We start from the raw sequence: 12,490 nt of genomic DNA on the forward strand, positions 1-12,490 counted from the left end.
GCTCTTAAACGGGTTATAACATCTTATTATATTAAAAATTAATCTCATCAAATATTTTATATGAAAATCCTATAAAATAGGGATATACTAAAAATTAATATCATATTTTATTTAAAAAAGATATTGTTTATAATTAAGAAATAATTTTATAATAAAGAAAATAAACGGGTAATGGGTATCACCAAACCCAGATAGCTTTTAAACCAGATTATAACATATCATTTATTTGTGAAACAATTTTATCATCAAACCTCAAGTATATTAATTATTAACTTTCTTATAATAAATAAAATTAAAATCCATATATATATATATATGCATACATAAATACTAGATTTTATCCCCCGTATTACGGGGGTTGTTTTACATTATTCGTTTTTAATATTTATATATGTATATTTGGATTTTAATTTTATTTATTGTAAGAAAGTTAATAATTAATATACTTGAGGTTTGATGATGAAATGGTTTCACAAATAAATGATATGTCATAATCCGGTTTAAAAACTATCTGGGTTTGGTGATACCCATTACCCGTTTATTTTCTTTATTATAAAATTGTTTCTTAATTATAAATAATATATTTTTTTAAAATAAAATAGGATATTAATTTTTAGTATATTCCTATTTTATAGGATTTTCAAATCAAATATTTGATGAGATTATTTTTTAATATAATGAGATGTTATAACCCGTTTAAGAGCTATCTGGGTTTGGTGAGACCTTTACCCGTGAATTCGGGTCAAATGCGTGAGAAACCTTCATTTACAAATAAAGTAATCTGATGGCTTGAGAGAATGGTTGTTTTACATTTTTTGTTTTTTAATATTTATTTTTTGGATTTTAATTTTCTTTATTGTAAGAAAGTTAATAATATTTAGGGTTTGATGATGAAAGGGTTTCATAAATAAATGATATCTGGATTTGGTGACCCATGACCCGCTTATGTTTTTTACTATAAAATTGTTTATTAATTATAAATAATATCATTTTTTTTTTCAAATTGGATATTAAATTTTAGTATATCCCTATTTTATAGGATTTTCATATCAAATAATTGGTAAGATTAATTTTTAATTTAATGAGATGTTATAACCTGTTTAAGAGCTATCTGGTTTTGGTAAGACTCATACCCATGAATTTGGGTTAGTTCAATGAGAGACCTCAATTTAAAAATCAAGCAATCTGGTGGCTTCCATAAAAGGGGGAGCGACAACATCGCGACACATAGGATTTTTGGGTTTTCATTTTTATATTATATATATATATATAAATATTAAAAATGAATAATATAAAACAACCCCCGTAATACGGGAGATAAAATCTAGTGTTATATATTTACGAATGTTATAAACAAATTATCACGCAAACAAAAATAATAGTTTTTTAAATATTAAATAACTAAACATTCTATAAACATTAAATATAAAGATCACACTTCCAAACTTTTACATAATAAATAACAAACGTTGTAAAATGTTTTATAATTACATATCATATGTTACGTGCACGAATAATTAAGACAAAACCCTCAATCCGTCCTATTTTTGAAAGGAACATGATCGTTTTATTACTGCACCTGATCACTTTGTGCACCAGGTAGTACATTCTATACATTTTGTATTTGATTTCGTATATAATATCCTTTAATCACTGTCAACGATTCTTAGCTTAGTTGGCAAAGGCTAGGCGTTGAGGCAAGGGATTTGCCATGATTTGAACCAAACATGTGACAAGAATTTTATGGAAACCTAGCTCATGGGGTCCCAGTTCGATTCCAACAAATGTATGCCACTAGCTGGAGAGAAAACCACTGTTCTAGACTTCTGTACTAAAACCGTTCAAAAACAAATATAGTTTAATCATTAATAGAATATACAATTGCATGGATGCATGTTATGATCAGAATAAAAAACCTAACTTTTAGTATATCTTTCTTTAACTTCTCTCTACAGGGAACTTGATCCATCTTTCCTTTATGACAACATCTCTTTGTTTAGTGTTTTTCTAGAGCAATTAAGTATTCCACCACAATGTTTTTTATTAATCACAGTTCACAATCAATCATTCCACCAAACACTTTCGATTCTCTATGGCCGACGGTTTATGATTCGATCCTTTGAGTGTTATGGTTTAGATACATTTCATATCAGGAACGCGTTAAATATCTATGACTATTTGACATGCCACCTCATCATATATTGTGTCTGTATGCATTTGAAATTATTAAGTGAATGCACTAGAGATACTTACCATCCCACCTGGTCATTGTGTATCAATGCCTTGACCTTGTGATCATTACATCTTTAGTGGATATGCCCCATCCTTACCATCCTATCCACTCTTGATCATTCATTGGATATGTTCTTGGATCATATTTCCTAGTTAATGTGGATATAACTTGTCGGTCTTGATCATTCTATTCTATGTGTTTGGTATATTCTTATCCCTATAGTTGTTACTATGGTTAAACTTAAACATGTGTTTGAGCACAACTTCAAATTATATTTTCACTAATAAAATCCATCCAATAGTTCAACCAAATAGGTTTCGGTTTGATTCGCAATTTAAATTTGCACAATAACTACAATGTCTACACGCTTTCGGTTATAGTATTAAACCATAAAAACAAAATTATGAAACTGCAGATTAACGATAGTAAAAATATTCCACAAGGAAATGAGTCATACTCATAATCTTTTTTCATAGTTTCTGAATAATGGGATAACCTATAAGTACGCTAGCGATTCTGTGCAGCAGCAGTACTACTTCTTGTTGCTTTAACTCGCGTCGCCTTCCTTCCCTGCAAAACCCCAAAACAACATTAAATCTTTGATCAATAAAATTTATGTTTTTGTGTTTTCTTAATGGCGCCAAAAGAAACAAGCATATGACAACTGAAAAATGAAATTTAGAAGTTTTGATGAAATAAAGAGCTAAAATTGAACACACATAAATGGCTAATCATGGCTGCTTGTTTAATGTTTACTATCAGAGATTTATACACATCAAATATTTAAAATTTGAGAGAGGAACAAATGTTATGATTAATAATTGCAAATAAAAATAGTAATTGCATCGACTCAAATATTATTTATCTTAAACTAGTCAAACAGAAGTTTCAAAACTTAGTTAAAATAGAAACGAGTCAAATGGGTCAACTAGGTCAAAACGCACCTAAGGTTTTTCAAATGTTTAAAGCCATCTGAAATCTGAGAAGTTTTATTAATAAATAACTGACTACCATTTGAAATTTTTTTTATATATAATCGTAATATCGTATTCAAAAGAAAACTATTTACAAATTTTAAAAATATTTTTGATGAAAAAGTATATGGTTTTACCCTAACCCATTAAGTCAACAATGGGTTATCTTTGGCTTACTAGGCCTGTAAACGAACCAAACGTTTAGTGAGCTATTAGGCCGGAGGTATTTTTATGTTCGCTTACTAAACGAACAAACATGAACAACAGTTTTTGTTCGCTTAATCAAACAAACAAACAAGCATGAACACATGTCCCTTTTGAGGTTTGTTTATGTTCATTCATTTAGGTTCTTCTACATTTGTTCTCTTACATATTCATTCAAATTTATTAATTAATAACACTAAAAGGCTAGTCAGCTTATCAGCCCATTGAGATTTTAGAGCCATCAGCGCGATTCAACCCATTTGATTTTCAAATTTTAGAGCTGCCTGTTGATTCTTAATTTGATTTTGAGTTTTAACTTTTCAGTAGCATAAGGTAGCAGCAGAAGATAACCAATGGTAGTTAAACATTAAATTGGTTATCATTGTTTAACTTCTTAAATATGGGATGTTGTTGAATCATCATACTAATAATGATGGTATTTAGGCTTAAATGTGGATATTATTGTTACTCATGTTCCTTTATGTTCGTTTAGAACAGAAAACAAACTTAAAACAAATACGAACATTATCGTTTGTTTGGATAAAGTGAAATGAACAAGCAAGAACAAAACACCCTAGTGTTCAGCCGTTTCGTTTACAGGCCTATTTAGGCCTATATTTTCTGATGCAACACGAACCTAACATCAAATTAGCAGGATTGGGTTTGGTATAAACGAGTTCGGCCAACCCGGCTGATTTGAAGGTTGATCCGTTTAACCTAATTATTTATTTTTTAACATATGTTTTATGTAATAAGTTAAATTGGTTATCTTATACAAAAATTTAAAACTAACGAGAAATTTGATATAAGCTTTTATGATTATATTGTAAATCTTTATATAACTTTGTTTTTTTTTTTTTTTTGCAAACATATAAATTTAGAGTGTTAATACATGAAAAAATAAAAATTAAATAAAAATTTTTGTGTCAAAGGGGTCGCATTCGGGTCAACAAACAAATATGTATGTCGTTCGGGTTCACATGTCTGGCCCGATGTTCGGGTCGTGTTCACGTCAAATTTTCGGGTTCGTGTCGGGTTGGATCCACCAGCCTGCGAACACGACCCGACTAACACCCTAGCGCACGTGCATAATGATTGCTGGAATTGTCAATATAAAGCATAAATTCTTAAAGGAATAAGTTTCTAACAAAAGCGAACAGTTTAGATCAGATTTATATATGACAAAATATATAAAGGGATATGACCAACAATTTAACTAACAAAATGGAAATGAAACAATTACCTTTCCCATGCATTTCTCTAGATGAGGAGCAAATCTTCCAGCAACAATCGCCCGGCCACAATTCATGCAGTCAAATATTTCAGCAGCAACCGCAGGATGTGTTTGACCAAAAATGTCAACAACATATTTGTTATTAGCTTCACTATTACTCGGATCTGCAACTCGGGCCCTTGCTTGTGCAGACAACCTCAGTTCTTCTTCTTCATCATCTAGATTTCGGTCAAGCCCTAATTTTGCAATTCGGTGACACTCGGATGCAACATCCATTATTACAGAGTCTAAAAGCTCACCAAAGAAATGTGATGCAAGCTGTAGAAATAAAATTCAATCAATAATGATCAATAATAAGTGAAGTTATTAGGCATGTATATAATTCAAGTGAAAATGAATAGAGCATGTTCGTGTCTGTTTGTTTAAGTTAAACCGAACGAATGATGAAACAGGAACGATTAAATGAATTGAGTTTTGCTGTTTGTGTTTGTTAAGGAAATGAATGTGTTCATGCTAGTTTGTGTTTGTTGACGGAACTGAAGTACTGAACATAGATGAACGGACGAGCTAAATATTAATGGGCTACAAAATTTAAATGAATTATTACTATATATAATTAACAAGTTTGGTGCCGCAAGTGGCCCATTGGGCCACTTGGCGGCACCGTATTGGTCGGTGATTTTTTTTAGTTCAGTTACCATAATAAACGTAATGGAAACTGACCAAACGTTAATTCTTTTTGTTTTAGTTTTGGGACCTATGGACCATAACAAATCTAAAAGGAACCGACTGAGTTCGAGCAGACTTGCAACCTTATTTAAAGCCCATGACCGACAATGCCACCGACCGCCCCCCCAATTGGTCGTTGGTCCACCTCAAGTTCTATATTTTTTTCATTTTTTAGTTCCGGTACCGTAAGACACGTAATCTAAACCGACCGAATTCGTGTCAATTTACCGCCTCAATGCTCGGGACCGAAAACGCTTGGGTTTTACCATCGCCCGGGTTTGCCAACCAAATAAACATCGTCTTAAATATTTTGTTTTCTTATATGTTAATGTTTTTATATGTTAATTTGACGAATTAATTTTTTGGGTTTTAACCCTCAAATTTACCAACGGTGTCTATATCGTAACGAACGCAGCCGGTATTGACCGAATTCATGTCGATCTATCGTCGTAACAGTCGGATTTTACCAACATCCGTGTTTCAACACTGGAGTTTTGCCAACTGCCCAGGCGCAACGCGCCGGGTAGAAAAATCTAGTTCATTAACAAATGTAAATGAACGAACTTAAATAAACGTAAAGTAACGAACATAATTGAATGCAAAAGAGCAAACATAAAAAATAAAAATGAGCAAACAACACGTGTTCATGTTCCTTCGTTTTAAGTAAATGAGCAAAAACTTTTGTTCATGTTCGTTCATTTATCAAATAAACGAGCATAAACGAAGTTCCAGCCGAACGATTCACTAAATGTCTGCTCGCTTACAGGCCTAGAAAATCATCAAAGGCAATACGAACTTGGTTTACAAAAGCACGAGGCGAAAGGGTCTTAAAGTGAAGCATAAAATGGACTGGTTTTCATACGCGAGGCGTCATTTAATTATATAAGAATCTGCAATATGAAAAAACTAAAACCAAAATTTGCAGGACATACCAGAAAACCATACCAGACCCGAGGCCACCCAAACACAATCAACCCGAATTTATACGGTCGATTATTGTATCACTTTTACCTGACCAAAAACCCGAACAACCCGAAAAATGAACCCATAGAACACCCCTAGATTCAACAACACAATTAAGGGGGTGTTTGGGATTGGTTATTTTAAGCAACTTATGACTTATTAACTTTTGAAAAGGTTAAAAGGTGTTTGGTATTGTGAGGGGATAAGTTAATAAGTTACAAAGTTGTAATTTTTATTGACTTATGGAAAAGTTATAAGTGGATGATCGGGTCACTTTAACCTGACCAAAAACAACCCGAACCCCGGAAAATGAACCCAAAGAACACCCCTAGATTCAAGTATTCAACAACACAATAAGTACTGATGAATAATAATCAATCAATCAAACAAACAAACCCGTGTATGATTTGAGGTGTTATTCTCATCAGGAGCAGACATAATGATCAGTACCTAATATCCAACAACAACAATCAAACATCAAACAAAACACTTAGCAATCAATCAATCCACAGATCGAGCAAGTAATTGGCGCGTACCGGAAATTAATTGATGGAATTGAGTGATGATGAGATTTGATCGGAAATTGATGATTTGATGGAGAATTGATTTGGGGTTGGAGTGAAAAACGGATCCGATTTGTGGAAATGGATATTAAAAAGATATATGTGTATATATATATTGCTTATGACAGCTGGGGGATTTGAACCCACGCCCTTTCGGTCCAGAGCCTAAATCTGGCGCCTTAGACCCAGAGGTGCACAAATCCGTTTTTTTAAAAAACCGGTTCGGTTATTAACCAGACCGGTTTTTTTTGGCCCGGAAAAAAACCGGTTCGGTTAATAACCGGACCGGTTAATAACCGGACCGGTTAATAACCGGTTTTTGTCTCCCTAAACCCTAACCGGTCTAACCGGTTAGGACCGGTTTAGAAACCGGTTAGAACCGGTTAATAAACCGGTTTTTTTATTAACCGGTTTTTTAATAACCGGTTTTTATGTTAACCGGTTTTTTTTTTTTTTTTTTTTTTTTTTTTTGGGTTTAGGGTTTAGGGTTTAGTTTGGAAGACCGAAGCCATTCTTTGCTTTCGTTGTTAGGGTTCTTTGCTTGGAAGATTAAAAACACATAACTTTCATTTATAGTTTTTATATTAAAAATACAAACATTAAATCGTTATCGCATATTCGTAACTCAAAAATACAAACATTAAAGAATGCTTAGACACGATTACATGAACGACTTGCTGTTTCTTACTCATTATTTGCCTCCATGTTTGCTGTTTCTTTAACTAATTTTCTTCGCTACCCGATCCCGAGCTATTTCTTAGGTAATCGTCGTACGCGGCTTCTTCATCGGTCATTGGTTGAGTGTGTCCTTGATTGACCTCTTCTTCATACAAGCCCGCCTCATACTCCATTTCCCCCTCGAGTGAGCGTTGATGTTGTGCCTATCTAAAGAGTCCAAGTAATCCTTGTAGCAAATCGACATCTCTACAGCTGGTGGAGTGAGTCGAGTCCTCCTAGTCGATATAACCCTGCCAGAAACAGAAAAAGCAGACTCCGAAGCTACCGTGGAAGCTTAGACCGTTAGTAAATCTTTGGCCATGGCGGCGAGGATCGGAAACTCATCCTCCTTACCTCTCCACCAAGCCAGCAAATCAAGACTTCTAAATTCATCCGGAGTCATGTGTTTCACAAAGTTGGTACCACCATACCTTCCAAGTTCACTGCTTGGGGTGTTTACCTTTTGACGTTTACCGGCGTCTTCCCAAATCATGTAGTACATCCCCATTTCAAGGTCGGTTTGGGATTGGGATTGGGCAACAGCTCTTAACGAGTCATGAATTTGGGAAGACGACCCGTATTTTGTAAGGTAAACATCATACATGTTTGACAAGGTGGTGTTGAAAGCATTCTTTAAAGTTTGGCTATAATAGGGGTTTTGATCGTCGTTTAACTCTAGCTCATCACAAATTTTTTCTATTAAAGCTTCAACACCACCAACGTTGATGCAAGGGTTTAACGCAGCAGCACATGTCAAAACAGCGGGTAGTTCTTGAAAATATTTTCTAAATTTTTCTTTCATTTTTACACCCATATCAAAATAAGGTGCACCCCTACAATGAAGTTCACTCAACTTTGTGCACATGACAGCAATTTTTGTAAAGCAATGGGGCTTGTTGGATAGTAAACCCCGGATAAACTAGATGTGCAAGATTTAAAAATTTGAAGGACCTCCGTAACGATCTCAATCAATAACCAGTTTCTAGGATCGTACGGTGCACATTTACCCCTACTTGACAAAATTTGATGAAACGCAATTAATGATTCTTTTTGTTGGATGGCTTTCTCAAACATATCACAAGTCGAGTTCCATCTTGTTGGACAATCCCAATTTGGCCCCAACCATTGACAATTAGCTTCTACACAAAATTTTTTGTATCTTGAAAATGTTTTATTGTTGCTGAAAACATCTCGTAACATTCTTTTAAAATTGTTTCTTTGTGTTTCGATCACGTTTAACCCATCTTGCACGGCCAAGTTGATAATATGTGCAATGCATCGGCTATGAAAAAACGCTCCATCACAAATAGGTTTATACTTTAATTTTAAATGGCCAACCGCGGCCGTATTGTTGGACGCGTTATCAAACGAAATTGAAAAGATTTTATGTTCAATCTTGTATTGTCGAATGACTTTATCCAAGAGTTTAACAATATTTCTACCCGTGTGCGGGTAATCAAACAATTGAAACGCAACGGTTCGTTTCATCATTTGCCACGACTCGGGGTCAACCCAATGAGCCGTCACACAAATGTATGAGTCGGGCGAACCATTAGGTACCGACCACACATCCGTTGTTAAGTTTACACCAGTTTGTAAGTTTGAAAAGTATGAAATTAGTTCGGATTTAGCGTTTTTCCATGCTTTAAGACAATCTCTTCTAAGGGTCGAACGACTTACGTGTTGGTAGCGTGGTTGAACATACTTTTGCATCATCTCCGTGAATTGAGGGTTGTCGAAGTGGTTGAAAGGAAGTGTTTGTTGAATCACAAAGTTTGAAAACTTTTGACGTACCGCTTCAAGGTCGTACGTAAACACCGTTCCTTGATTCGTCATCTCCGGCTGCGAACTACTTCCCGATTCGTCCTTCAAGGCCTTGCAAAAGGGCCTTTGTACATGCGCTTTTAAAGTGGAGTTTGCATCTTTGCCATAAAACTTCAAACAATGTTTGCATCGAGCTTTTTGGCTACCGTTAGACATTTCGCATAGGTCGAAATGTTGCCAAACATCTTGGTTTCGTTTCGTGGGGATGACCCGAACGACCGTTTCTCCCGTGTTCGAGGCACCCATGTTGACGGATGAAGCAGCACTTTGGGAGGCCATGATAATCGACTACGAAATAAGAGCGTATGGAGTGGTAATGTGGTATAATTGAGCGTGAGATAACAAAATAATCGCGTATGAAATAAACGTTTAGAGCGTTTGGAGTTGTATAATCGAGTGTGATCTAACCAATACCCAACCTAAACTATATATAGATGTTTGTGGGGGTAAAATGGTAAAAAAAAAAAAAACGGTCAAAAAAAAAAAAAACGGCTATATAGCCAACAACGGAAAAAACCGGTTTTTAACCGGTTATGGAAAAACCGGTTAACCGGTTTTTCCACAAAAACCGGTTTTTTTATAACCGGTTATTAAAAAAAACCGGTTTTTTTAATAACCGGTTCGTTAACCGGTTTTGGCTCTAAAACGTGTAACCGAAATACGAACCGACGGTTTGTAAACCGGTCAAACCGGTTTTTAAAAAACCGGTTTTCGTAAAAACCGGTTTCCGGTTTAAACCGGCAAACCGGTTCCCGGACCGGTTTTTTTGACCATCTCTACTTAGACCACACGGCCAAACTGTCTTGATGATTATGAACTGATAAATAATTATTATTAACTTAATAAGGAGTATTAATATAATGATTAGATTCCAATTTCTCAATGATATTATTTCAATTGGCTAAATCCCGTGAAATTTGGAATCGTGTAACTGTCAAAAGTGAGTGACTGTTGACCGGAACTGATATAGTTCGAATCCTGCACGTCAAGTATGGTTCACAACAATCTATCTTTTTGGGCATATGATGATTCTTTCAGCATTTGGGGGGGGGGGGGGGGTATGTATACCAACTAAAGTATCACCTGTTTCTTTGTAACCTAGCCAAAATCGACCATGGCTTGGATGGTTTATTTTGTCTTGTGTATTTTAGTATATATATATATATTTTATAGAGTGCACTGGGTGCTATACCAACGCCCTAACTTCGCTTCGCAAGTGGTAAAAGAGGGTACCAAAGAGGATTTCGTCAAGGATTTAACGGGGTTGAGCGGTGTGAGAGGTGGGGTTCATTCCCAATCAGATGATCACATTTTTATTTATATTTAATGTGTTGTTTAGTTAAAACAACTACATCAAAGTGAAATGTTAATTAGTTAAAATCTCACAAATACGTTACAAAATGACTGACGTGACACTTTAACATGCACGATATGTTAAAACCACTGCACATAGTCTAAGTTTGTTTGAATGTTTTCTTTGGTTAAAGCTTTATAAATTGCTTAAGTTAAAGAGAAAGTGACATTCGAATATGGAGGGAAAGGGGGCGACTAATTTGGTCGTGATAATGACATTTGGACGACTACAATGACTTTTCTAGAATAGCAGTCTCCCTATTTTCCATTTTTAATAATTCTCTTACTTCATTTCACTGTCTAATTTTGTCCGAAAGGGTAACGTTAGCTATTATGCACACGGGGTTAAATGCATTTGTAATCGTTCTGCGTCAACCCCCCCCCCCCCCCCAAAGCCTTTGGTGACGCCCCCACAACACTATAGTGGGGCTGTTTTTTTTTTCTTTTCTTTTTTTTATATGTTTTCCATACGACATTGTTTGGAGCAATAGTTTGGTCAAAGGACCATTATATCTCTCCCTTTTATTTTTAAGTTTTTTGTTTAATTAATTTTAACATTATTTGTTTACTACAAGGAACGTCATTCGCTGTGGCTAAACTTGATAAAAAAATAAATAAATAAAACAAAAAAAAAAAATACAAAATAAAAACTTGTCTACATGTTGAAGATATTAACAAAAAAAATACTTTTTTGAGTCTCCACTACAGAGACCCTAATATAACATTATAATTAATCTAGTAAAATAGCCGGGCTTTATTCAGGAGAGATCTAAGAGGGTGTTTGAGATTGAGTTTGAAAAATGCTTATTGGCTTTTTCAAGAAGCCAATAAGCAAAAAAGGTGTTTGGCAAATGTAAAAGCCCCTTTTGTTTTGGCTTGAAAAAACACTTTTCCAAAAGCTCCAATTTGGGGTTTTTCAAAAATACTTTTGGCTTTTTGATTGGATTTTTATTAATTTACCAACCCTTTACCATTTTTGGTCATTTTACGTAAATAAGCTAAGCCAAACATTTTTTAAAAAATGCTTATGGCTTTTCCAACCACATAAACTAATCCAAACACTTTTTTAAAAACTCATTTTAAAAAAGCCATAATCAAATAAACACTTTTGATGCACTTTTAGACTTCTAGAAATGTAAGATTCATTGATCATGTTACACAAAATCAATGTCAATAAACTGGAAAATGGATAAAATTTATGAGGATTCACGAAGTCAAACATTTTTCAAAGTTCAGGATAATAATTAAAGAACCGTACGTATACCGGTAAGGAAAAATGTGCCATAAACAAGTTAAATCTGAATATTCAATTAGATCTTAAACTTTCAAAAATTTACATTTTTATCTGTTTACTTCTCTAACAGGAGAATTACATTTACAATAAAATCTGTATAAATTAATAATGTTGAGACTACAATATTTTATTAATTTAGCTAGATATTATTATATCGATAAATTAATAACTTACTAGTTTAAAAAGTTTTATGCATGACCTTTTGTAGTTATTAAACGAATCGAAGAAATTGTTGTGGGTGCCATTAAAATCCGGTCGATGACGAAGTTGAGGACAATTCAACAGCTTTGGAACTGGTCATTCGGAAAGAAGCATTGGAAACGGCAATAACTTTTCACAACTTTTTATTGCAATACGAGAAGACAATGCTCTAACTCTTTAATGCAACGAGGAGATTTAAAG

General features: G+C 34.2%; 1 protein-coding gene across 1 annotated transcript; it reads right to left on the reverse strand.

Annotated features, from left to right (window-relative positions):
• Positions 1 to 2,576: 2,576 nt before the first annotated feature.
• Positions 2,577 to 6,775, reverse strand: LOC143544633 (SAGA-associated factor 11-like). The gene is made up of 3 exons (XM_077036693.1): positions 6,734 to 6,775; positions 4,655 to 4,963; positions 2,577 to 2,803 (listed from the first exon to the last, which is right to left on the reverse strand). Exons 1-3 carry the CDS (start codon positions 6,773 to 6,775, stop codon positions 2,741 to 2,743), a joined length of 414 nt encoding a protein of 137 aa, XP_076892808.1. The 3' UTR covers positions 2,577 to 2,740.
• Between the last annotated feature and the right edge of the window lie 5,715 nt (positions 6,776 to 12,490).

Source organism: Bidens hawaiensis, unplaced genomic scaffold (genome assembly GCF_021521415.1).
Source record: "Bidens hawaiensis isolate Kalapana, Puna unplaced genomic scaffold, B.hawaiensis_p1.1 tig00013648_1, whole genome shotgun sequence".
Lineage (NCBI taxonomy): Eukaryota > Viridiplantae > Streptophyta > Magnoliopsida > Asterales > Asteraceae > Bidens > Bidens hawaiensis.

Excerpts from the sequence above, each read along its gene's own strand:
- LOC143544633 (XM_077036693.1), bottom strand. The coding sequence starts at position 6,775 with ATGTCTGCTCCTGATGAGAATAACACCTCAAATCATACACGG. Across the intron at positions 4,964-6,733 it reads ACACCTCAAATCATACACGG|CTTGCATCACATTTCTTTGG; the intron begins GTTTGTTTGTTT and ends TTATTTCTACAG. Across the intron at positions 2,804-4,654 it reads TAGAGAAATGCATGGGAAAG|GGAAGGAAGGCGACGCGAGT; the intron begins GTAATTGTTTCA and ends GGGGTTTTGCAG.